General features: G+C 39.1%; 1 protein-coding gene and 2 non-coding genes across 3 annotated transcripts; 1 reads left to right on the top strand and 2 right to left on the bottom strand.

Annotated features, from left to right (window-relative positions):
• The first annotated feature begins 1,153 nt into the window (after positions 1-1,153).
• Positions 1,154-26,192, top strand: cfap54 (cilia and flagella associated 54). Its single transcript, XM_087178058.1, is given in 57 exon segments — positions 1,154-1,299; positions 2,107-2,212; positions 2,770-2,919; positions 3,166-3,331; positions 3,750-3,808; positions 4,322-4,465; positions 4,920-5,033; positions 5,583-5,684; positions 5,966-6,158; positions 6,355-6,453; positions 6,589-6,701; positions 6,873-6,987; positions 7,383-7,468; positions 7,608-7,727; positions 7,869-8,016; positions 8,309-8,361; positions 8,512-8,640; positions 8,819-9,047; positions 9,304-9,437; positions 9,876-10,073; positions 10,186-10,278; positions 10,372-10,560; positions 10,882-11,000; positions 11,119-11,266; positions 11,506-11,661; positions 11,798-11,920; positions 12,125-12,241; positions 12,477-12,582; positions 13,071-13,160; positions 13,466-13,592; positions 13,791-13,893; positions 14,518-14,600; positions 14,699-14,896; positions 15,217-15,389; positions 15,475-15,507; positions 15,510-15,628; positions 15,882-16,091; positions 16,321-16,520; positions 16,911-17,046; positions 17,494-17,623; positions 17,881-18,042; positions 18,135-18,344; positions 18,560-18,647; positions 18,821-18,991; positions 19,096-19,162; positions 19,346-19,531; positions 19,628-19,714; positions 19,810-19,929; positions 20,325-20,372; positions 20,541-20,682; positions 21,120-21,280; positions 21,455-21,609; positions 21,693-21,813; positions 22,095-22,239; positions 22,520-22,677; positions 25,812-25,958; positions 26,064-26,192. Coding segments are annotated over 57 exon segments (7,554 nt in total).
• trnar-acg (transfer RNA arginine (anticodon ACG)) lies at positions 24,119-24,191 on the bottom strand. Its single transcript has one exon. It is a non-coding gene; the product is annotated as a tRNA-Arg (tRNA).
• Positions 24,813-24,885, bottom strand: trnar-acg (transfer RNA arginine (anticodon ACG)). Its single transcript has one exon. It is a non-coding gene; the product is annotated as a tRNA-Arg (tRNA).
• Positions 26,193-27,120: the final 928 nt, after the last annotated feature.

The raw sequence follows: 27,120 nt of genomic DNA on the forward strand, positions 1-27,120 counted from the left end.
ACTCCATTGCCCTCATTGTTTCATCTGTCTGACTGTGACTGGTTGTCTCTCTCTCTTTCTCTCGCTTTCTCTCTGTAACTCTGTGTCTCTGTCTCCCCCTTCTCTCGGTCATGAGGTGACACTGGCTCGGAGTACTGCTGATGCCCCCATACTCATTCCCCAGGAAATACCCCTGTCTGGTGTGTGTGTGATTTTGTGCGTGTTTGTTTGAGGAATAGCTGCCAGAGCATTAGCCTGCTGTGCTCCGAATGCCAGAAGCTTTAGGTTTGTAAGCAGAGTGGAAGTGTGGTTGAATGGGAATTGATGAGTTTGTATGGGAGAGCATTAGGTGACACTCTAAGCATGTATCATTTTGCTATGAGCTCAGATGAAAAATATGAAGTCCTTTCCAACTGTGCAACATTTGTACCAACCACATTTCTTTCGGTCTCTGCCTCTTCCTCCCAGTCATATTGTCTCCAGAGTAGGAGAACTGTTGAATTTGTGTTATCTGCAAGCACAGAGATTCAACAGAAACATTCAAACCATCATGCAATCACTGTTATAGTGCCTTTATGTGCCTTGATGATGTCATGATTTTTGTCATGAAGTACAAAAGCCAGATTCAAAGCAAGTAGACCTTTTAAAGGTGTGACAGCTATGTAACAATTAGGCTACAGGGTAATTGTAAATGCTAAAACATAGTGTAACAGTAGCACAACAATCACAAGAGTCAACAAGTCAATGAACTGACCAATATACAGCAGTATCTGCAGTTTGCCAGCATTAAACAGTCGCTATACTGGTCACACCAGACCAAGACAGATTTGGCAGTAAAACCCCTGACTGTAAAGTGAGAAACTGTCTTATTGATTATAATGTAGCTTTTGATTTGTAAGAGAAAGAATGTGTTTTTTTTGTCTTTCAGAAGTTACATAGTGTTTCTTTAAACACGAAACTGCTTTTGTCTGATTCTACAAAATACAGCCTGAGAGTTGAATTTGTGGGTCTGTTGTGTTTTTAAACAGAACTTGCGTGTGAGTTGCCCTGCCTCCTCTCTCTTTTGCGTCGTTACCATGGTGACATGCCTCAGTCGCTTTGAGCTCTTTGTTGTTGGATATAGTAGCTAACAAAAATATGTTGGTTTGTTAAAATTGTCTTTGTGACCACAGAAATGGACTTACCGGCTTCATATTACGGCATAATTGATAAAAGAAACCCAGTCATTTCAGCTTTTGAACGGGACATTAACTCGTTTATGACACTGATGAGACGAGTCGTTTCTTCAAGAAGTCAAGACAACGGCTCTAATGCTAAAGGGTAAGATGTTAAAAGCCAAGCTAACTTCAGCTAATACAAGTTAACGCTAATTATTAACGCTAAACATGTAGTTTATTTCACTTATAGACTGTCAGTCTTACAGTTACTGACAGTCTAAAAATCCCTCATATTAAACAATGTTTTTACGTTAGCAAACTCACAAGGCCAGGCTTGACTTTGTTGTAATGCTACTGAAATTTTGACGATTCTGGGCCCCTGACCAACACAGCAGTATTAAGAAAGTACGCTTTCCTACTTTCCTAATTTAAATTTTAATGTAAATTAAATGTAAATCTAATTGTAAGTTTATTTTTAGTAATTTGGAGTTCAGACTGTTGGTCAGACAGAAAAGCATCGTGAGGGTTTCACTTTGGGCTCTGGGTAATTGTGATGAACATTTCCAATTGTTTTAAGGGTGTTTACAAACAAAATAATTAATTGATTAATTGAAAGTCAGTCTAAGTACTTCCTCTGCAGCTGCATCACAGCAATGAATGAGTAAAGCTAGTGGTAGTGATTATGAACTATTAGATGCACTCATTCTTGCCAAAATGTACAAGCAGAATTTTTTTTACATTTTCTGAATTATAATCAGTGGAGTTGATTGCAAAGAGGGCTCTAGTCTGATAGTTGGAGTGCCATATAGATACACAGTGTATGGAACAGGTACTCCAACTTTGGAATAGATTTTATATTACATACATAGTGAATCAGCAATATTTTAGTGTCCTTTTTGCCAGTCTAGTTATAGATCTATTTTAACATTAACCTGTTTTCAATTTGATTGTCATGATTGTCATTTTGAAGGATTAAAATCCTGGTGGAGATATGGAGAAAGTACAAACATCGACTGCCCTCAAGGTTGTACCAGGAGCGCATGTTGCAGATTGCAGATTTTCTCTATGGAATAAAGGTAATTCACAGTAGCCTCAATAATACCAGCTGTTATGTAGTTTCCACAACTGAAGTTGATTGCTTTACCGACAAAATGTTGTGTTCCATCAAAAACTAATTCAGTCCTTGCTTCATTATTTTATCACTCCACATAATCAGGGTGGTGAAAGGAACCCTGGTCAGTATTGCTTGCTGTGCATAGTATGCTTGTTAGGATATTAGTCATTCAGGTGAAGCTGCTGCCAAATGCTTTAGGTTAATAATCATTGTAATTTATGTCGTAATGTGATAAATTTAAGTTGTGCTATTAGTTGCTGCACATATACAGTTTGTCTTGTCTATTCTACATTAACAACCTCTTGTACCACAATGTTGACTGCTACTGCTTGCTTCTTTCCCCTTCTTAGACTTCATCAGTACATAACTGCTGTAGCAGCTGAGTGCTGGTCCCATAAATAGCCAGTTAATTTTTTTACTCCTGCAAAACTGACTGCAGGAATTGGCCAAGATGTCCTTTGCACAGCACATATTTATGGTTGACATTAAGTTATTCTTCCCTATCCTCTTTGTTTGTAGTTGTACCAATTGGCTCTTTGGCAGGGCTACACTCTCCACCTACTGCAATTCAGCACAGTGAAAATAACTGACATCACAGATGTGGACCACTTCATGGCCTGCTTCTTCCCTGAAGGTTTTGATACAGACAAAGATGCCTTTGCCTTGAAGGTATATGGTATTATGCAAGCTTGTCTGTAGTTTGTCTTTGTGTGGTATGTTTGACTGCTGACAGTCTGACTGTGAAGTGAAAAATGCTTATTCTATTTTGTTATTTTTGTTCATAAGAGATGTTGTCATGTGGAGAGAGGTCATTGATATTTTGAGACGTTTGTACGTGAACCCTGATATACTGTATATATGGAATGTGTTTGTGTGTGTGTGTGTGTGTGTGTGTGTGTGTGTGTGTGTGTGTAGATCCGTGCAATGCAGGGCTCTGCCCTGTGTATATTTGAGCTGGAGAAAAGGCACAGCGTCCTCAGCCAGAAGGGACTCTGTAAACTGCTGCGTGTGCTGAACTTCATCAGGATAATGATGCAGGCTTTTCAGCAACATGAACACCTCTGCTGGCAAATATATAATGGTATATTTGTACAACTTATGTAATTTGTTCAGTGTTTGATTTTTGTCTGACAGAAAATTTTGAAAAACTATTTGAGTTGTGAAAGGGAAAGAGAAGATTTTGATAATGTGCCCAGTATAGAGGGCCTGTGACGTTCCAGATGCAAGGATTGTATCCACTAAGTTAACATTGTGAACAAAGCTGATGCCGTCAGAGTAACAGGTTAACCTTCCAAGAGTACCCTGTGATTCCTGGAAATATGTTAGCACAAGAACAAGATATAGTGAAAATTACATAGCATGCTTCAATATAAGTAATGATAGTTCATCTGTTATTAGAGTGAAGTAAGAAATTATAGAATTCAACTGTATTTGATGTCATATAGCAGAACTAACCTCTTACTATGCATCTCTCTATATTTCTTTCTCATCTTTTCCAGGTTCATTACATATCTACACCATCTGTCGTTATCTGATGGCCATGAATTGTAGTGCACAGGTACTCATAGATAGATGATAGATGGGACGTATAGTACTGTATATCTTGTTTCAGCTGTTACAGACTATTCATCCTCTAAAGAGTCTTTTCAAAAGGTTGTTTTTGCCATGCCACATCTGATACACTCTAAAGGGAAAGATAGAGTGGATGAGTAACTAATAGTACGTGATGTGTGGTTTGTGCTAATTATGACTGAAAAACTATGAGTTTTGGAAAGTGAGTTTGATTGAAGTGTGATTCACTATCTTTTGAACATTGGCTGGTGTCCTTACCCTCCTTCTGGTGTGTTAGGATTTAGGTTAGTATTGTATAGGGTAAAGTACATATATGGTATAGTATAGGGTAAGTATTGTGACTAAAAAAAGACAACATGCAACTCCTAAAACTGAGTGGTATTTTTACCCCATGAATGATGTGATACAACCAGAAATTATTGTGAGTTATATTGTGCATATAATTGTCTGAGTGTCACTCTTTAGAATACTTTATGCCACCATTTGTGATCTGATTCAGGCACTGGAGTACCTTCTGTGGGCAAGCATCAGTTTTGAGCTCTCCATTCCACTGATGACTGCGAAGTATCTGCCATGGATTGTCACACTCTACTGTGCTGTCTGTCACTGTTACTATGACAACCAGGCTGCAGTGCAGGCGGAGGTGAAAGACACACATAATATGCATCCAGACACCTACAAACACACAATCATCATAATGTCAACAGACTATTCACAGACTGATAATAACAAGTTATAAATACCAACGTACACCCTTTCTCAATCTGTCTGCAGTTTTCCGATAGCCAGTTTTACAGCAGTTTACCTGGTGTTAATATGCTGAATTTTATTATATAGTCCTAATTACCAAGGATTATATAATAAAATTCTGCTTTGATGTTCATGTATTTGCTGTATCAAGATTTTACTGTTTCAAACACATAATTAAATAATACATTCTCCATGTTAATATAGAATACTGGTCACAGGTTTATTATGCATGGACATGTTGAATGAATATTGAAGTCACATAGAAAAGGTTCTGATTTCTGATTTTTTTTTCTGCAAGTCCTATTCCATATTTGTGGAGTTGTTTGTGTGTCTCCAAATACTTTCAGGAATTTTCCAGGAGAGCCCTCGGAAAAATCAATGAGCTAGCAGAGCTGGAGGAGCAGAGTGAAGTTCCTGCCACCAGAGAGACTCAGAGAGCTTATAAAGAGGCGTCTATCAAGGCAGGAGCCTCCTCTCATCAAAACATACTCTTACTACTGTTACTGTGATAAAATATAGAGTAGATATCATTTGCATTTCTCACTGACAGTGAGTTTCACAGTCAGGAGAGAAAAACATTAAAAGGATGTAAGGAACATGTAGTGCATGTAAATATAAAACCAAATACCAATCTACATATATAATCTACACATACAATGATAATAAATTAAAGCACTATGTGAAGTCCAGTGGACACTGCCCAAGCATGAGAAGCCACATTCCTTCTTTCTCAACTCATGTCTCATTAGCATTAAGTGGCTCTGCATTCATAACGTCTTTCTCACTGAGAAACCTCTCGGTGTGTAACTACAGCAGTGTTCAATAGCCCCTGCTGTATGTATGAATACAGACACATACAGATTGTTGCCTTTTGTAGATGTATAGATTTCGTGACTTGTGACTTTCTGATCCCAAGTTAACAGTTTATATTTTTACATTTGCCTTTACAATAGTGATGTGGTTTTTTTTGGTTTATCAAATTAAAAGTGATTGAGATCTTTTTTTTCCAGCTGGGTGCCATGATGTTCAAGCGGGCAGTGTATGAGACCAGAAGGAGAACCAAACCCACGTTCAGAGTCAAAGCCAAAAGCACCCTTAAAGACATGCCTAATGTAATTAGATCCACTTTAATGATGTGTCATCATACTCAGTGTTAAATATCAGACTTAAGTGTACTGTCAATTTAAAGGACATATTTTATGTGGTAGACCATCCAAACACATGCTAACTCCTGTTAAATTATTAAATAAACAGTTTACTTTGCAGTTTTTTAAGCCTTACTTTACTGTATTTATTATAATGGACTGAGGCTCAGGATGTTTGCTTAGGTTGTAGGCTAATTTTGTTCTTGTTACATTACCTAGAATTGTATGTCTGACTGCATCTACTTTAGGTGCCATGGCCCCGTACTGCAACAGAGCGTACGCTAATGGGACTGTTTGACAACAGTGCAGCACAGTTCTTGGGCATCTTAGAAGCACTTTGGGACAGCAGCAGACAACCACTGCAAACGAGGATGCCAGATGAACCAGAGCTGCAAGAAGTGATCCTGGAACTCCTGTCTGCTGGCATCAGTATATTATCTGGTTAGTAATACGAACACATAGCAGAAAAACACTCTCTAGTAATTACAGTAAGTATGTGATTAAGAGCAAACATACAGGTGCAGCAGACGCTTTAGATGTAATTGTTTAAATGTAATTGGGTATTTAAGGTGTAGAATGTTCACTTTATATATTAAGTAATGAGCTTGTGTAACGTGTTTTGTTTCTGTATGTTAAGGAGTAACAACTACTAGTGAGCAAAGGTATGATGACCAACCATACATGTGTCTTAGTACACTGACATCGACATCCACTCTAATGGATTCAGCCATTGCAGGTTAGTCTTCTTTGTCCTTTTTTCTTACATTACCATCAGCATGTTATACACCACTTTATGATGCAGTGCAAGGTGTTTGTGTTGTGCAGTGGTTTGGAAAAATTGTGTCACAATGATGTGATGTTGTGTTACTAGGTGAAAACAAAGTACCCATCATGTCTGCAGTGAGGTTCATTAAGCTGCTATTTCAGTACAAGGAGCCAGATGCATTCACTGAACTTGCCAAAGAGATGCTACAGGTTTTGTCTGTGAGTGGCACACAAGCAATCTACAGCAATCTCATTATTCATAAAAAGGGGAATACATTCCATCTCTATCAGTTCTCACTTTTGTATTCTTGTGTTTCCAGTTTGAGTTTAATGTGTGTTGTTTTTCTGAATGAGCTTGACTGTGAGTCTCTTTTTGTCTCTCTGTATCAGGGTGTGGAAGGTCAGTCATTCAGGAAGGCAGAGATGGAGCTTGCTTTACTCGACAGTTTCAACAATCTGCTGTGTTCCCAGAGGAGCCGTCCTAAAGATGACAACGTGATTGATGGTAGCAAAAGTAAAATTGTGCAACATATAGGCTTCTAAACCTTTTTAGATAAATTGATTGATTAATAGAAACTGGGTTTTGTCCACAATATCTTCTCGTAATTGATTTATTGTTGATATCCAGACTTCATTAGTCTTTTGGCGTCTTTTCTTTGATTGCTTGTGGTTGCCTTCGAACAGAAAGTATTTTAAATGATAAGGGGCACTGTTTTATCTTAATCTGGTTAATGCCTGTTGAATATTAGCTAACATGCTTTGAGATTGTTCATAACCTAGCATTATGTTCTAATAAGGTGTTTAACACTGGCCCTCAGTTACTTGATTACAAAATATCCAACACTTATTTCAGCTGTGTCTGAATTTTAATGTGAGTTTGGTGTTTGATGTTTCCAACAGACAGACACATGTCTTCATTCTCAATGAGTGATGAGTTCATTTGCCTGGTAGACACCCTGCACAACACAGTTTGTGGCTGCGCTCCTGTAAGTTTCCATATTGTGTATATGCTTGTGTTGGGGTTGATCTGCGAGTAGGGTTCAGATAAAAATTTATTTATATAGCGCAGTACTTTTTAGTCTGTGTATGTGTGTGTTATGTATGTATGTGTGTGTGTTTTTGTAGGAGGTACAGCCAGACAGGGAACTGGTTTTGGAAGTTTTTTTATTTATCTGGGGTAAAGTGAAGGTGGTGATGCAAAGGGATAAGCTGCAAAACCCAGAGTTTACACACTACCTCGAGAAGGTTGATAATTACGATAAGGTACGTATTTAAATAGGTAAGCACGGTTGACTTTTTCATCTACAGTGACCATAGATTTTCTTATCAACGCAGTTTTTAGAGACTTATTTCTGTGTGTGGTATTATTTTTAAACATATTTGCAGTGGCTGTGGTGTCTATCTAGGCTGTGTGAGGTGGCCTTTGCCTCTGATCTGGCAACTGTGGACTGCATAATGACAACAGAGATGATCTACACAATGGCCATACTGCTAGAGAGTGCAGCTGAAAGCAGTAATCAAACACAATGTCCAGGTAAGGGATAAGGTTCCACCATATGCCCTTTCTCGGTCTGTAGGACAGCTGAAATCACTTTTGTGCTTGATCGTAATAGAATTTCAGTCTTGTATTTGACATCTGGGAAACTTCCACCATAGTCTCTCTCTCTCTCTCTCTCTCTCTCTCTCTCTCTCTCTCTCTCTCTATCTCACACACACACACACACACACATACACACACACACATTATTCATAATATGCAGTATATACAATGTTTTCCCAACCATAGTTATGACAGTATGATTATTCTAATGTCTTTTGTCTAGCAGCTCCTGAGGCAGACAGTGATGCCGTGAAACCAAGCCCTTTCTCTCTTCTTGAGGTATGTGAATGGTTGAACTGTATAGCATCAAATTATACTTCCATGTATTGTCAAGGTTAAAAAAAAAAAACAGTATTCTGTGTATGGTTTTTCAAAAATATTGCAAACTTAAATGCATTGTACAATATGTGTGTCTGTATGTGCTTGCAGAGTTCAAGTACAGAGATGCTTCAGAAGGTGTGTGAGTTGGTGAGGAGAGGTCTTAAAGCATTGGCAAAGGGCGTAGATACACAGCTAACCCAAGATTGCTCAGCAATCACTGACTCTGCTTTTATGCAGGTAGGCAGTCAACCTGTTCAACACAGTAAAACTTAAGTGTTCTAAGTTCTAAACCAGGCGTTGCCTTGAGTTTGATCTCAGTACTGTATATACATTAAAATTATAAATAAATCAGTATACAGTGAGAATATACAGTGGTTGAGTGCTGCTAAAACCTGTTTTGCTCTTGTTCTGATAGAAATTTTGTCCCCTCCCTCCATTGACTCCTTCCCTATCAGAAGAGGGAAATGAGAAAGATGAAATAAGTAAGAAGGAAAAAGAAGAAGTGGAAACTAAGGCTGATTCAGATATGAAAAGCTCTCAAGACACTCAGTCCACACGTGTGCCTCTGCTGGCCACAGACCTTCATCTAGAGCTAGACATCATCTACCACAGAGCTTCCCTCAAGTTACTGCAGCTTAATGCAGGTCAGACTCACTATCGCACTGACAAAATTACTCATCACTCATTAATTACATTGAGTTTGTACTCCATTTTACATTAATAGAAATGATGAAACTTCCTGCTCCTGCATTTGATGATTCACAAACAGAACTTAGTTGGTGTAAATATTCCAAAAGAATATCGATTTAAAAATTAAATGTCTATATCATGCCTAGTTCCAGACACAAATAATGGGTCTAAATAAGTGGCTTCTCCTGATACTTTCATTCTTGTGTCTAGTTGCAGAGTCTGAACTGTTGGATCGGATCAAGAAGAACAAGGTGTCCAAAGCTCTTTTTCTGGTCCAGAAAGCCTTACTGGTGTACAACAGCATGGGACCAAATAAGAGCAGCAAAACCAAGAGTCTGCTAGAGGTTACATGTGCATGATTCATACTTTGTTAGACACACCCACAAATACACATGTAATGTTAAAAAAAGCTGATATCATCTCATGCCAGCTGTTGATATATTTCCACATAATGTTATGAAAAATAGTAAGTAACACTTAAGACAGAGCCATTATCCTGTTAATAAGGCTTAACTGTAATAAATGCTCTCTTGGTTCTGGTGGTATCTCCGGTTACATCTTTGACTGAAGGCCTGCTAAATAATGAAATCAACTAGTGTAGTCAGTTTTTGGACTTTAAACCTTCACTTAGAGCCTCAGTGGCACATTTAATTTCAGTACATACTGTGTAAGTATGGTGTCAGACTCAGATGTAGCCACTTTTATTAAGGACTGGTGATTGAGTTGAGCTTTAAATGTAATGAATATTCAACTGGTTTGTCCATGTGTTGTGTTTTTGCCAGGAGGCTTCCATCCTGATAGAGAAAGCAGGAGTAGAGGAGAGACGACTGCATATCTCCACCACTTCTAAGACACCTGCTGAAAATAAAGACAAAGGACTGAAGGAAGAAGAGGAAAACCCTCCACCTCCCCCCATCCTACTCTCACGCACTGACCATTCCTTAACTTTTGCTCCAGCAACGTATAATTTGGAGGGACAGGTGAGATCTGATTTTAATTATGTGATTGTTTTACTAATCTAACAAGTCGCAAATAATCCAACGCAGTTTATATACTTTTCATCTTTCTCTTTGTACCTTTTTTTCTTTACAGGTGTGCTGGTACCAGCTTTGTGGCCGTGCAGCTGAGGGTATTAACCAGAAAGTCCGCCTTGGAGACTGCAGCCTGCCAGGAACTGGAAATATGGTACAATTGATTTCTTTCACAAATAGTGTCAGTTGTAGTGGGACTTGACCTGATGTATGTTGTGATATAAGCCCTGACTTTGTCTGTTTCCAGGTACCAGCAGTATCTGGTGAGTGTGTACTGAGTGTGGAGGGGCTTGTTCCCAACCAGAAATATGTGTTTGCTGTTGCAGCCTACAACAGCCAGGGAAAGCTACTTGGAAACACCATAGGGGCGACAACATTCCCACTGCTGGCATCCATGCCTGTACCACTGCTTTCCACATGGGCTCACTTGGCTCAGGTACACAAGTCTCTACTTGGTACTAATATGTCACCTCACCACACCTATCACTTGTTAGGTTCAGGTGCTACTCCTGGGAAAGAACAGCAGAACCTTTGTCCAACACTTTCATTCTAACATATTTGTAAATCTTACCTCATTTGGGTGTAGGGTGGAATAGAGAGCCTTTAGGCATGATAATGATTAACACTGACTCACACAGCTGTGTTCACTATCAGGATATTGGACAAGGGAAAAGACATAGCACTGCAATACTGATACCCACAGAGCCAGAGAAAAATCAGGATTATGGATTATGACTTTTTTTGACTCCTTCTTCAGGCAGCATTTCAAACAGAAAAGTATGCCTTAGCAAAGAGAGCCTGCAGGGAACTGTGGAGCCACTATACCTTCCCTGACCCTGGGTCCCACAGTACACAGGATAGACTTGCTACCACAAGGTAAGGAGGGAAACACATCCACACAGTTCAGGTAAAGGAGTCTGTATTTCTATGCATTTGCTTATTTCTATCATCTTTCCATATGTTTCCCTCTCTGTCCCCAATTACCATGCTAAAGGCTGCATGAACAGACCGTACAAAGCTCCTCTTCTCACCTGTGTCAGTTGTTCCTCACTTCCATCTTCATTGAGACAGAGATCAACATTCAGCAGGGATCGCTCTACTGTAACTCATTCAGTGACAATGGGCCATTTATCTGGGAACAGGTAACAATTTAATCTAGATTGAGAAGTATATACATATTTGTCAAATTATATATAAAACAATAACATATAAGACTGTAAAACTGTAACATATAAGAAGTAAGGCCAAACAGTTTGTTTGATAGTTACTGTTGATAGTGGCATCACAAGTGTTCTTGTCTCTTTTTTGCCTTTTTGTATTGATGTGACCAAAGGTGAACATAAATAACATAAATTAATAATATGTGCTTGTGTGTATGCAGGAAGCCAGACTGGCAGAATGTGAGCGAATGCTGGTGGCTATGGACTTGGCAATGTACTTAAATGATGGCATGGCTGCCGTGCAAGCTGTAGTAAGCTGTTATGGCCTTTTGGCACCTCTAATCTTTCATCAGATCCAATGCAACCCTGTGGTACAGGTATGCAATAACCATATCATACAAGTCTTAATATTCTGTTTTACAAAGGAAAACTTCACTTTTTTATGATGTAGCATAATACAAACTACAAATAATTCATAAGTGTGTGTGTTTGTGCCTGTGTTCTGATGTTCAGGTGCTAAAAAAATGCTTGATAGTTTTGGAGGAGAATTCAGGTCTTCTCAAACACAAATGGACTGGAAACATCTCAGAGTCATTTATGCACATGATAGCCTGCATCACCTACTACTTGTCAAAGGTGCGTCTGCATGTGTATGTGTAAGGTTTATTCTGTTTATGTGTGTGCACAATAAAAGTACTTCCAGTCATACTTTTATTTACATTTTACATATTTAACCCGTCCTCTCATCCACAGTAACTTACATTTCTCAGATATCCCAAGTGATAATTAACCCGGAGCCTTGCTCAAAATAATTTCTCTTTCCTCATCCTCCCTGACCAGACATTACGTGCGCTGAGGGAGCATGAGATGGCTTTTGCAGTTATGGACTGTGGTCGCAGGCTGCTCCAGGAGGTCTACGATGCCCAGCGGCAAATTATGAGACTTGCCAGTGAGGCTGTGGGTGTAAGGAAGAGTGGAAAAGTGATTTTTTTTTCATGATTTTTCCTCTTAAAATGATAATAAATCATGAAATTAATACAATTACCCAATATATTTTCAGATTTTTTACAAAAGACTGCTATATTTTTAGGTGATGTTATGATATAAAAAATTCTTAATACTCATCAACTGAAGAATATCTTGCTCCACAGTTCTAGTATCTGTGTGTTTCTTTGTGTCTGTGCTGTCTAAGACACATCATGCTGCAGTCAAGGGTGAAATAAGTCTTCAGCTGAAGGCACTGTATGCGAAGAACAAGAAGAGACTCACATCCGAAGCAGCGCTAACCGCAGACAATGGTAACACAGGCATACACACACTGGTCTCATTATTTTTTTATTTCATCTTACACAAGATGGTGTGTATAGCAAGAAGTTGACACTTTCTGACTTTTTACTTGTGAGGATTACTTTTCTTTCAAAACTTAAACAAAATAATACAGCATGCTATTCTTAGTTGATCTTACTGATCAACCAATGAAAACTGACAGTTACAAATGACATATTCATTATTATGTAGCATGTACTTTTCATTTTTAGGCTACTGTTATATATATTATATGTTATATTATATACTTGTTAACCTTATTCACCAAAACAACCAATGGCATGTAACACATCTCTTTATAAAGAAATGTTTAATTTCATTTTTGTTTGAGTCCCTCAGCTGGCTAACTTGTTTTGTGAACAGTAACTAAATTACTTAGAGCATAATAGATGACACTGCAGTTAGACATTGATCCAAATGTTTTGCTCTATAGTGAATACAACTGTCTTGATTTCTATAGAGATTTTGCGCTCACTGACTGGCAGTGAGGATCCCACCATATTGTATGAGCTGATCTCCAGCAGCACATTAAAGGATGCCTATCAAGATGGTAAATAGCATACACTCACATACTTCTTTTTTTTTTTTTTTTTAAGTTTTTTTTATGCCTTTATTTGACAGCACAGTGGAGAGAGACAGGAAACGGGGAGGCAGAGAGAGGGGAAATGACATGCAGCGAAGGGCCGTCCGATGCGGGATTTGAGCCGGGTCCAACTGCAGCGAGGACTGTAGCCTCTACACATGGGGCGCCTGCTTAGACCACTGCGCTGCACGACGCCCACTCACATACTTCTTTAAATGCATAATTAGTCTTGTTAATTCACATCTGTCTTTGTGTGTGTGTGTTCTTGATAGTGATGAAGGTTAGACGCAAGGCATATTTCACTGAGTATGCGGCAGTACTACTCCAGAGAACCATGGAAGAAGGTCACCACAACCTTGTATTAAAGTGGGGCCAAAGCATATTTGAATTCCTTTCCAGGTATACTTTCACTGTCCAGCTCCTTGCTGATTTTTGGAAAAACAAATAATGGTATAGTCAAAATGTCAAACAGTGGATTGCTGTCGACTTATTTATGGATCTTAATGTGGTTTGTTATTGACCTTATTATGGATATTTGCAGTTTTACCTACGCTGATGAAGATTTGTCAGTATTTGAATGGTTTTTCTGTTTGTCAGGCGTGACGAGATGATGGGACTGTCCACAAAATGTTTGGAGGGAAATGGTGATAGAAAACGAAGAAATAGTGTTCAAACTCCGAAAGGAAATGAACAACCCCAGGTGAAAATACAGATATGCACATAAACATGCAAGGGCATAAGGACAGACAGTATCCTCAACATCTGTGCTATACTAAAAATGGGTGGATATTCTTTTTTGCATTACACTTTATGAACAATGCTCTACCAAGCAGCTGAGGGTGGCATCTCTCCTATTTCCAGATGGTGCCCCTCTGGCATCATTGGATTTTCACCTTGCCAAGCTTAATGAACTATGGGTGTTCTTAAATGCACATTACTTATCAATGAATCTGTGTGTGCGCTTAGGTAAAACTGTTTTATGAGAGAACCAAATCTTTCATGTGGGATAAAGTTTTCTGGTTTCTGACTTTGCAAAGAAGCACCAATTTACTGTGTAGTCATATGCTTCACAAATTTTTTGAAAACTGCCTTTAATTTTAGTGCCTTACGTATACTGTAGACAAAATTCACCACCACTTTAAGTGCAGTTCATTAAGTATGTATCCTAACCCCAAAGAAAGCAGATAAAACTACAAACTAAAACTAAAAATGGAATGCACTATTTAATGATTATTTTTGCCATTGTTATTTTGAAGGGTTTGTTACTTTGTTTAATATAAAATAAGCATATAAATACTTTTGCTGCTTTTTGCAGCAGACCAAGAACACACCTTCTCATGACGACACAAGAAAGAAAATAAAGCAGAAAATGCCACACAGCACTCTTCAGAGAGTGAAAACTAACAGGTACAGTTTGTGTTTATGTGTGTGTTGCGAAAATCTATGTTTGTGTGTGGCTGCGTGCATTAGTGTATTGTGCACTGACCTACTGTCCATGTGTGTAGGGAGATGCAAGTTGTGGAGAACCTGATAACCATGATGTCGTCTGTGGTGCAACGCCACAAGAAGCAGCTTCAGCTGAGGAACATGTGCTGTGAGGAGAGAGTGTGGAAGTCACATCTTAACTACGTCATGGCTCAGGCACATATAGCACTGCTTTACCAGGGCCTGGACCAGATACATGGAGGAGCCCTGCAGCACAGGTTCACACACAGATTACCAGCTTTACTTCACCTTTTTTGTGTTTTTCTGGGAACTATTGATTAGTTTCATCGATTACTGGCCAAGGGGGTTGATACCATTACATATCAACACATAGAGACATATTGTTGCCCATTGCCCATGAACAGGATTGCATAATTTTTGGTACATTTAGTATTGATTTTTGTTACCTTAAGTCAGATATTGTGGTATTTGTGTCATTATTGTTATGATTAGTTTTTAAAATATGAATTATTTAAAATATACTGTATATTCATGTGTTTATGCCTGTAATATCGTGTACTGTATTTGCTTTGTTCAGGTACAGCCAGTTCAATCCCTTGTGTTTCTCTCTGGCCTATTCTGGTCTCCTGGTACGGAGGAACTCACAGCGACAGAAGTCTTCTAAATATGAGGTTGTCTCGGAGAGAGACTCCTCTCACTCTGGTCATAGGAATTACGTGGTTACAGACAAAGACAGGCTCAAAAAGGAGGGTGAGGAAAATGGCTGACTGAAAAATTGGAAGAGAAACTTTACACCTGCTCTGAATTAATCACTTGTCCCCTTCTTTTTTACCAGACGTTAGAGCTGATGACTCTGTCTCAGAGGAGAGTGTGAGGAGGGAGAGGACCCCTCACAATCTGTGGAACAGCAGTTTGAGACACACAGGCACACTGCTGCCATGCTGTTCGACTCGCTTAACAAAGCTGCTTTACATCTCAGAAAAGCCATGGTACTGTTCACACACACATGGACGTACACTTGCATACAAGTAAACAAATTCTGAAATTACACATGACCATACAGTGTAAACCTAGGCTTTGCTAACTTTGTGTGTCACTGTATGAAAATCACAGATATTTTACTTAGTGTGTTTATTCTGTCACATACTGTACAATAATTTTACTTTTTATTTCACTTTCAGAATTTGTCTGTACTTGCACTTGTACTGTACTGTACTTTACATCTATTTTTAATCTTTTCAGGTGTTGGCCCATCGTGGCAGCCATTGGACCACTCTGCAGTGTGTGTGTCAGACTGTGTGGGACCAAAGCTGCCGAATTGCTTTCATAGTACAATCAACTGTTCAGTTTGAACCTCACTCCCCCATGACAGCAGAACAGCTGCACACCACCTTCACTCGGCTCCTGGTGCTGGCTACTGACCTAATCATGGATATGCTGAACAGACTAGGGGTAAGTATCTCATACAGCTTCATACAAATACGTAGCTACTTGTTTAAAAGCTAACACACATGATCATTCATTTCTAGTAGATAAAAACAAAAATAACTAAACCTCTAGATTGCAAATTCTGTTGTGATCGATAGGTTGCCATTGATTGCTGTGGTCACTACAGTCTGCGTCTTGTGAAGATAACACAATCCTGTTTTTTACTTTTTATCTTCATCTTGGTCCCTACTAGTTGTGGAGTTTGTATGACAGCGACATGACCGAGGAGGAACTGGAGTCCAGTCTTCACTTCTCGGCCCCTCTGGATGACAGCACCCAGGTGGACCTGCGCTGGGTTCGGACCTTGGTGTTGCACACTCTGGAGCGGCTCCATGATAGTGGCAAATGGGAAAGCCTGGCCCACTTTGCCTTACTTTTCAACTCATACACACGGTGAATAAGACGGATTTTTTTATTTGTAGAACACACAGATTAAATTGATGCCACAAATCAAATAGTGTAAAATTTATAGATAGGTTTGTATAGCAACATTTAAAAGACCCAGAGATGAGTACCAGGTTTTAATCATTACAGGGGATTTGAGTGGAGATTTTCAATTTTTAAACTTTATCAGTCACAGCGAGGAAATATACAGTTGGTGTAGAAAGACATGACAACACAAGACATACTCACAATAGTGTAATATATAGAAATCTTTAAAGCATGAAATAAACATATTAAGTGGATCCTCACACAAAACACTGCTCTGTGTGTTCGTGTATGTGTGTGCGTGTGTGTGTGTGTGTGTGTGTGTGTGTGTGTGTGTGTGTGCGCCTATCTCAGGGAACGTTATGCCTTGATTACAACTCCTTTACTCATCCATGCTGAGAGGAGGCTGCTTGAAAGGATTAGTAGTTTTGGAGGACCTGCAGTTCCACAGCCACACCATATCAAGACACAGAAGGCCACTGGCAAAGAGGTACCATATACCCACACACAGAACTATGTTCAAGCTATGTATGATACTATAGTGAAAGTCAAAGTATATCAAGGAAACCCAAGCCAATAAAACTGTTCTATAGAGATACTAATGTTTGATTACCTAGCAAGATAAAAGAAATACAACATTTCCCAGCCTTTTATGTGATATGTCATATATCTCATTATTCTTCCACAAACAAATGCAGTTGAAAGGTAGAAGAAAAACTCGATGAGGTCGAGAAATCAGATGATAAGTATGAAGTCGGCAGTAATTCCTTGTATAGTTATTGTTCAGCAACACCAAATCTGAAAATATACTCACATCATGTGTTTTTGCCCTATTGAAAGTATAATAACTAATTTATTCATGTCTTGTGTGCACTTGTGCATTTTGTGTATTGTACTGTATGTGTATATATGTGGTACTTTCTTTTCCAAATTTCAGGTAACTTACAGGAGCTACGCAGGCTGCCAGCTGCTCAGTGGGTGGATCCCTCACCATGCACAGCAACCATCCATTCACAAAAAAGCAGCACTCACAAACTCCACTCATCAGCATGCAGTTGAGCTTAAAGGTTTGAACAGCAAGTTTCAGTCATGTCAGAATATTTCACTCATACAAACAGTTGTTTGTAGTAAATGTGACGGCTGCCCTGTAATTGAAAAATCCCAATATTAGAAAATAACATAGGAATGCCTGAATGGTGAGATATTGTGGTATGAATTGTGCAAAATTACCAAAATGTTACAAGGATGTACAAAGACCAAACAAGTGTGGACAGGTTGTGTTTAAATGGATAATGTTTTCTTGCATATATGTTCTGTGTCGAAGGTGCAGAAATACAGCGCTCCATCTCCCTTGTGTGCGTTCCTCTGGATGTAGAAGACACACTGAGCTGTTACCAACAAGCCCTTGAGAGAAGACCACATTGTCTTCAAGTCTTCCAGCATAGTCGCTCATTACTGTCACTGTTACTGGCATACACACAGCCCTGTGAGTTCAGTTCTGATTAAGTGGACACATGCATACTCATACATCAGTTGTTTCAAACTCACACATATTGCACTGTCTGTGTTTCTATCCAGGCTTTGCAGGACAGTTGCGGCACTGTCAGAGCAGAGGTCTCAGCCATTCTGCAAGCCTGGTGGATTTCAGCCCCATAGTTATGCCCACTCCAAACATCCAACCATGCGACCTGACGGAGGAGGACTACAGTACTCAAAATGCTCTCTACAGCCTCCCTATCAGCACCGACCACATGCCGACTGTCACTGCTGCATACTCCAACTCCATTAGTAAGAACACAAAATACTTAATACTTAATAAAGTACCAGACAAGGCTTCTATAGTACACTTTATATAAAAAAGGCAAGTATCCACATGTTGTGTTATGCAGAGTACCAGCAGACTAAATGACAAGATAATAGCATGGAATATCTGAATTAAGTATGTGTCAAGCTGTCATGTTCATAAAGGTCTGACTTTCCTTTCCATCCCAACTTTTCTTCAGAGTATCTCCAGGCCAACAATCATGACTCCCTCAGAGTTTTGATGCTGCATGAAATGGGAAACATACATTTCTACAACGGTAACACAAGGTTAGAAAAATTTATCCCCAGAGTGTGCATGTATGTGTCTTGAAGTCAGCTTACAGCCTTTTACTGTATGCATTCACCTGCAATTGTACAGCAAAAAAGTGTAAGTTGAGCTTTTTTGTGATTTTCCTTGCATTCTTATAATAATTCAATCCCTGTCTGTGTTTTATCTCAAGGGCTGCACACTCATTCTGGAGTAAAGCTGTAGATTGTGCCTTACAGAGCTCAGGTGCTGTAGATAAATGGGATGGTGTGTTGTATGAAAGTGGCTCCCTTCAACAAACCCTGAAACAGGCTGGCATTTGGGGATGTCTACAGGCTGCTGGGCTCACTGCTAAGATTGCACAGTAGGTTTCGGTGAAGTTTGTCATTGATTTGATTTGTTTTTTGTGTGGATTGCAAACATATCCCTTTAAACCTATTTGCTTCTGAGGGATGTTTTTATCTACAGGTATATTTTAACGTCTGATATCAGACAGCGGACTAAGTATTGTCTCATCTCTGCTCACCTGTTTAAGGTAATACTTCTGGGGGATATTAATCTCTCTTATTACAAACATGTTGTTTATTTTATTTAAGGAATGATGACACTAAATGTTTTCGCTCTAATGACTGTATGTTTTATCGTGTGTGTGTATATGTCCATTTATTCTGACATACCTGTATGTGTGTGTGCGTGTGTGTGTAACCCACTTCCATAGTGTGTGCTGTGCTGCTCCCTGGCTCAACCCCAAGTCGACCTCCATTACGCCTCCCACAGCATCAGAGATGAACTGCTCCCTGGAGTTGACCTTTTCTCTGAACCTCACAGGGTTCACCTTGGTACCACTGTAACCAGCCTTAATTTCCTCTGCCACTGGCTTTTCACCACAGGATACTACATCACGGTACGCACGTAAACACTGTCTGTGTGTCCTCATTTTGAACTGCAATGCTCAAGATATGTAATTGACTTAAGTGTTAAACTATCTTTGTAATTTCAGCTACTGCCCATTCTAGCTCTTTACCTACATTTTGTGGGGACTGTGTGCAGAGATGTGCAACGCACTGTTGAGGGCAAAATACTTAAGGTCGGCCTTTGTGTTGTCTCCTGTTTGTAAATGTGAACGTTTTTCCTCTGTGGTTCTCAGTGAGAGTTTTTAACCTGCGTTGGTATTTTCTGCAGATACGTGCCCTTACTGAACTCTGTCTGTTCACTGAAGCTGCAAAAGAGACAGTTAAGCTCACACAAGGAATAGGTGTCCTTCTGCCTTATGGACACTACATTGCCAAAGACGATCACCAAGTATGAGCATACATTTAGAAACATATACATATGTTCCCTCTTTGTCTTTTTCTCTCTTAGTCTGTGTCAACTGGTAATATTACAATGTGTTGCATCTCACTGTTGCAACACATTTTGCAACATCATATACACTTAGCATACCCTTTGTACTTTTAGTAACAGTTTTTGCTCTGTTTGTAATACTATAAATCTGAATCTTTCATGGAATTGTGAACACATGGGTTGTTTGCCTGCCATCCTCTGAGAGTATGTGTACTGTATCTGCTGTTGCAGATCTAATTTATACATTAGTGCGAGACAGACTGCCTCTGCACAGCATTGAAAGTATTACTATTTTTGTTTGTTTATACATGCCATGATCTGAATAGATATTATATATTGTGCTTATTGTGCAGCCTGTCAAGACATTCTACAGCAACAAATCTCTCCTGGACAATGCTGAGGTACTTTCTATACGGGATTTCTGTAGATTTTCTAAATTCTTTATTGACCTGTTCTCAGTCTCAGTGCTGTTGTTTCAGCTATGCATTTGACAAATGAAAACTGCTAAATGTGCTAACTACATTGTTTTTTGTGAATGTACTTTGTGTGTACGTGGTGCCTGTGGTTAGGCTTTGGAAGAACTTATGAACTGTGACTTTGCTCCAGTGGTCCAAACATTGTATGGATCCACATTGTGCCTCCGATTGAACCTGGCTCGCGTTCAACTAGTCCTGGCACTCAGTAACACCGTACATGGCCCTCCTGTGCCAGGTGTGTAAGCTAGAGTACTTCTCTCTGTGATTTATTTTGTTTTATATTTGGATCATGTGACATCTCTCATTGGAGTAGGGTTGGAGACATACTATTAAACTATCATACATTTAATTGACATTAAGACATGCCCTTTTTGTGTTCTCCATTTCTCCAGGTATCCAGCATCCCAAAGATGTATTTGTCTTATCGTCGATACTTAATAAATAGAATGATAAAAAATAGAACCAATTTACCTTCAAGATTGGTTATTTAGTGGGTGAAATAGTTAAAGTTAAAACTCGATTCCATTATATTAATCATCTTTATCATACTGTGCTGTAATTTGGGAACTAAAGCATTAACATTCACTTTAAATACAAATAATTTGATTTCATTCTAAAAGAGTCACTGAGTATCAAACAATTATTTATGCACATAGTGGGATTGTCTTTCAGATTCTGTTGAAGGAGAAGCTTCTGCCAGCATAACAGGTTGTTTGGTGAACTCAAAACACCATGAACAGGACAGATCAGATACTGAGAGCTCCTATCTAAAGATGGAAGAGCCAAAGGTGCTGGATCTTGATACACAGAATCTGACTCTAGAAAGGATTAAGGTGAGACTTCCTGGGGATTTTCCTTTTGATCTTTACTTCAGGGATTTGCCACTTCCTGTAATTTTTCATTGAACTGTTTTTATCTTGGCACCTCATAGTAAATATGAAGCAGTTTTTTTTATCTTCAACTTGTTTGTGTTAATTTGCCCATGTTTGTCATCTCCTCTGTTATAGTTCCTTTTGTTGAAAGGAGCGTCCTCCTTGTTGCACTCCATTTCACAGCAGCTCATATCTCAGTGCTTTAGCAAAATGGAGAACCTGGAACTGACAATAGAGTCAAATCTTCTAAAGGCCAACCTCTGCCTGCAGCAAGGACATACTGCAATTAGGTACAGTGGTCTTACGTGTGTGTACTGTGTGTGTGTGTTTGCTTATGCTTGTATTTCCTGACCATTTTAATATCCTCCTTCAGTTCAGAAATGGCAGTTTCATCCTTGGTGCTGCTGCAGACGTCACCTGTAATCATGAGAGGATTACCTGGCTCTCAGAAACCTGTGTCTGAGCTCCCACATCCCAGTACTGGAAGTGAATGGGTAACATGTTTATATAAATTAGTTAATATAAATTCATGCATATGAAAGCCTTACCTGTATGCTGTCTTGTAAACATAACAATATTACAACCGGCATGAAACAAGAATGAAACAGCTGACAACATCAGCATAAAAGTGGTACCTCTGAGTGTGTCATCAACTGGAATATGATGATGAAGATGATGTGATCACGTTCTTTCATTCAAAATATGCAAATAACCACACAGCGGCAGTAGAACTGTGATTGATGTACATGGTGTGTATGCTTGTATGTGTCGACAGGGTACAAAAGACCCCCTACATGGAGACTGTCCCAGAGCAGTTGAGGCAAGTGAGAGAATTGGAGTTTTTCTGTGGCTGCGTTGCCGCCTGGCTCTGGTCCACAGCCTAGCTGCACACATCCGTGGCACCGCTGCCCTTTCTCCAGGTCTGCTCATGTGTTGTGATGCTCTTTCATGTTTTCTGACAAATGTGTCACACTAATATCATAAGGGTCTCAAATGTCAAAACAAATTAAAGATCTACCCTTCACTAGTACTGGATGTACACTTGAGAAATACATGTAAGATTAACTTACTTTGTACCTTTACATTATTTCACATAACAAGGCTTGGCATATTATGCCCAGTGTGCCGCATAAAGAATTATGACGAATCATTCAATCAGTGCACATATAAATGTCTGTGTTTGGTGACTGTCTTTTTAAGGTAAGAACATTAATGAAGAGGCAGCTAAGGTCTTACAGGAGGGCCTTGATGAATGTGCGGTATGGGGAGACCTTGATATTCAAGCCCTTTTGATGGTTGAAGCTGCAGAATTGGAAGCACAGAGAGGCAAGAGGGATGACAGCATGGCAATGCTACAGGTACCAATGCACACAAACACCTCTTTTCACTTTTTATTCATAAATATTTTAGTTAATTTTACTAAAGAAAGAGTAAGAAAAAACATCAACAGAGCAAGGGAACCAAGTTGGTTATTGATTTCTTGCCCTCCTAAATTTGTGTCCATATTGTCCTTGGATTATCTAGATCCAGCTATGATGGGCCTTTATAGCTGCAGTGAAGGTTACTCATTTTAAAAATGTTATTTTTTCCATTGCATATATATATCACATACTATGTCTAGCCATTGTTTAATACTGGGGAGAACCCTTTTTATACCAGTTTTTAGTTGCTGCTTTTTTTTAGGCAACCAGTAGAATTTTACAAAGATATAGATCACTTTTTATCACATCCTCTTTTATCGCTACAAGATAAAATATGTCTTTGTGTCCTTATAATTCATAACCTAAAATGTCTCTATGGATTAAAGATATATTCACATAAAATATGGTAGCCTAATCTTTTCACATGGACAAAAAATATGGGATTAAGTAGCATTTATATGTGCCAATGGAGAAGTTTGTGTTATTATTGTAACCATATAATTATTTGTTGAAGCATGTACACATTGCCCATACCTAAGTTTGGAAATTTAAATTAAACAATTAACAATTAGTTGGGCGTACAGACTGATAACTGAATAGAATAGGCATGTTTGACAAGTCTGTGTCCACAGATAAAAGTTTGGGCTATTTCTGTTCTTAGTTGGACTATCTTCGGCTCATCAAATGAAAAATCCATTTGGGGAGTTTGCTACATTAAAATCATGTCTGCCAACTTTTTTTTTTTAAGTATATTTTTTGGGGCTTTTGATGCCTTTAATGGACAGCACAGTGGAGAGTGACAGGAAACGGGGAGGCAGAGAGAGAGGGGGAATGACATGAAGTGAAAGGCCGTCGGATGCGGGATTCGAACCGGGGCCGACTGCAGCGAGGACTGTAGCCTCTACACATGGGGCGCCTGCTTAAACCACTACGTTACACGACGCCCCATGTCTGCCAACTTTAAGAAATAAGTTGAGAATGCATGGAAGCTTAGCAAATGCAGTAATGTGTTTTTCTGAAGTGCCTCACCAAAGCCCTGTTTAGTGGAGAGCTTGTGAAAAATAACCCCTCACATACAACACATGGATATTTCCCACCTCACTATTGCCCTTCCTCAATTCTATATGTAATGGCTTTTCTCAGTGTTTACTGGATGACTGATCTGTCACTGTTTTATACTTTCTTTATTCTCAAAAGTTGGTTTTGAAATCAATATGACGAGTAGGTAATTCTAAAAGCAAGAATGGGGCCAGGCCAGCTGTGAATGAAGGATTCTGACTGTTTGAAGGACATTTTCCTGTCATTTGGTCAGTGCATTTTGATACATTGTATATAGAGGAGGAGTTTTGGAAACGACGGACAAGTTGTAAGTTAAAATCGAGCTAGCCAGGAGTTGAACCTAGAATCTTCTGATCCGTAGTCAGACGCGTTATCCATTGCGCCACTAGCCCCATGTACATTTGTATGATGTATAACATTGATTGTCACAGAATTGCATATAAACAGTTGTGCTGTTGTAGTCAAGTGTGGAGAACACCAGACGCCTGCAACAAGTATATGTAAAACAAAGTACCTATGTATTGTTGCCATGAAGTTGTAGACAAATGTAGAGAATGACAGTCAATAAAACAACTTGCCTGTCTATTGTTGCCGTGACCCAGATTCGAACCGGGGTTGCTGCGGCCACAACGCAGAGTACTAACCACTATACGATCACGGCGACTTAGTTTGCTTGCTCGCTGTAATGATAGCATATTTCCATCTCTTCATACCAAAGGTTCCCCTATTCTATATGTAATGGCTTTTCTCAGAGTGTGACTAAAGTCAGTCAAGTTTACTGGATGACTGATCTGTCACTGTTTTATATTTTCCTTATTCTCAAAAGTTGGTTTTGAAATCAATATGACGAGTAGGTAATTCTAAAAGCAAGAATGGGGCCAGGCCAGCTGTGAATGAAGGATTCTGACTGTTTGAAGGACATTTTCCTGTCATTTGGTCAGTGCATTGTGATACATAGTATGTAGAGGAGGAGTTTTGGAAACGACAGACGAGTTGTAAGTTAAAGTTTATATCGAGCTAGCCAGGAGTCGAACCTAGAATCTTCTGATCCGTAGTCAGACGCGTTATCCATTGCGCCACTAGCCCCATGTACATTTGTGTGATTTATAACATTGATTGTCACAGAATAGCATATAAACAGCTGTGCTATTATAGTCGAGTGTGGAGAACACCAGACGCCTGCAACAAGTATATGTAAACAACGTACCTATGTATTGTTGCCATGATGCTGTAGACAAATGTAGAGAATGACAGTCATCTTCAACAAGAATCAATAAAACAACTTGCCTGTCTATTGTTGCCGTGACCCGGATTTGAAACGGGGTTGCTGCGGCCACAACGCAGAGTACTAACCACTATACGATCATGGCGACTTATTTTGCTTGCTCGCTGTAGTGATAGCATATTTCCATCTCTTCAGACAAAAGGTTCCTCTATTCTATATGTAATGGCTTTTCTCAGAGTGTGACTAAAGTCAGTCAAGTTTACTGGATGACTGATCTGTCACTGTTTTATATTTTCCTTATTGTCAAAAGTTGGTTTTGAAATCAATATGACGAGTAGGTAATTCTAAAAGCAAGAATGGGGCCAGGCCAGCTGTGAATAAAGGATTCTGACTGTTTGAAGGACATTTTCCTGTCATTTGGTCAGTGCATTGTGATACATAGTATGTAGAGGAGGAGTTTTGGAAACGACGGACAAGTTGTAAGTTTTGCATTGAATTTAATTCATATTTTTTGTTCTTTAATGTTTTTTATGATCCCTTCTATTGTTATCATTATACTGTGTGGGTCATCATTTTAACTCACTGTTTTCAAGAATGTATTTATATTATATTATTATTGCTATTATATTAAGAATATATTGCTTTTCCTTGTATTGTTTTTTTCAGATGCCTCTATTTCTTTTGTACTTGCTTTTCAGTCAAGGATGTATGATTCTGGTTGTTGATGTGTAATGATTAAGAATAATCGTAGTGCTGTTGTGTTCTGTATGTTTTTGAATGCGTGTAGGAAGCAGTGAGCCTGCTGTCAGGACGGACATGCATACCACCAGGGTCCAGTGTTACTCTGGCTCGAGCCACTTTGCTACTCAGTGACCTTAGAAGAGTACAGAGCACCACACTTCTAAAACTGACACAGAAACTACTGCAAAAGCAGGTAGACCAGCACACATACAGTATATACATACTGTACCTGTCAGTATTCAAAAATAGGCAAAACTTAAAACGTTAACATTTAATCCTTTTTCTCTGTTTCTTTCAGCTGTGTATTTTTGGTGAGAATGTGGCATTGGATGATGGAAAATTGTGTTTTGCTCCTCCTGGACCTAGCAACATCTACCTCCCTTACCTCAGCATACTGGATCAGACCACTTTACGAATTGGTAAATAAAGAGCTTGACTTTTTACACATTTTTTGCCATTTTTGTGGGAACAACACAAAGACTCAACAACTTTGTGGGGCTGTACTTATGCTAGCATTAGCAGGCTAAGATGTTCACAATAACAATGTTAACCTGCTGATGAATAGAAGGTAATGTTTTTACTTACTTGCCTGTAACCCAAAATACAGCTGATTGGGAATGGCATGAGTTTCTCAAGTATTTTGTCATGAACCTGTCGTGGAAATTTTCTGCTCTTGGTGAAGAATGAAATAGAGACTTCCGTCGGCCGACAATGTTTTATTTTCTTTGCAAAGAAAAGGTCAATCAACGTGCGAGCGGTTCAAAATGAAGAAAGACCCCGAGCATGGGGAAAGTTGAACATTTATACCTGAGGGAAAGGCCCACCCCTGTTGTGTGTTTCACATCCTTTGTCTGTTGTGGGGTCGGCGTCTTACCTTTTGTCTCTCGCAGGTATTGGCACCGACCCCCTTGAAGTGTGAAGTTAAGAGGTCTAGCCAACACAATTTAAAATACAAAAGGGTTTGAACATTGATGAGAAAGTGAGAGGTTGGGTGTCTCAGGTTGTTGAAATGCAAAGGAATTGAATTTACAAGTCTGGTATCTTTGGTGAGAAGGTGGGAGGTTGGGTATTTTACAAAGAAGTTGAAATTACCATTACAAACCCAAGTACTGTATAAAGTAAAAAATCAGGATTCATACTCTGCAGACCTTGAGTATCTGTAGAAAATCAAATGGCAATCAAAAGAGTCATGCTGCTATCAACCAACAGGATCAATCTTAAAATGGAAAATGTATCTTAAAATTGACTCCATCCAAAAAGTATGGAACATAGACTCCATGATTTAGGTGTAAAATTTTACAATAAACCCATCAAAGATGTCCATGGTATCCAATAAACCATTACGTTCATTATCG

The sequence above is a fragment of the Seriola lalandi genome, unplaced genomic scaffold (assembly GCF_002814215.2).
Source record: "Seriola lalandi dorsalis isolate HSWRI2012SDOR001 ecotype SW California unplaced genomic scaffold, Sedor1 jcf7180002054672, whole genome shotgun sequence".
NCBI lineage: Eukaryota > Metazoa > Chordata > Actinopteri > Carangiformes > Carangidae > Seriola > Seriola lalandi.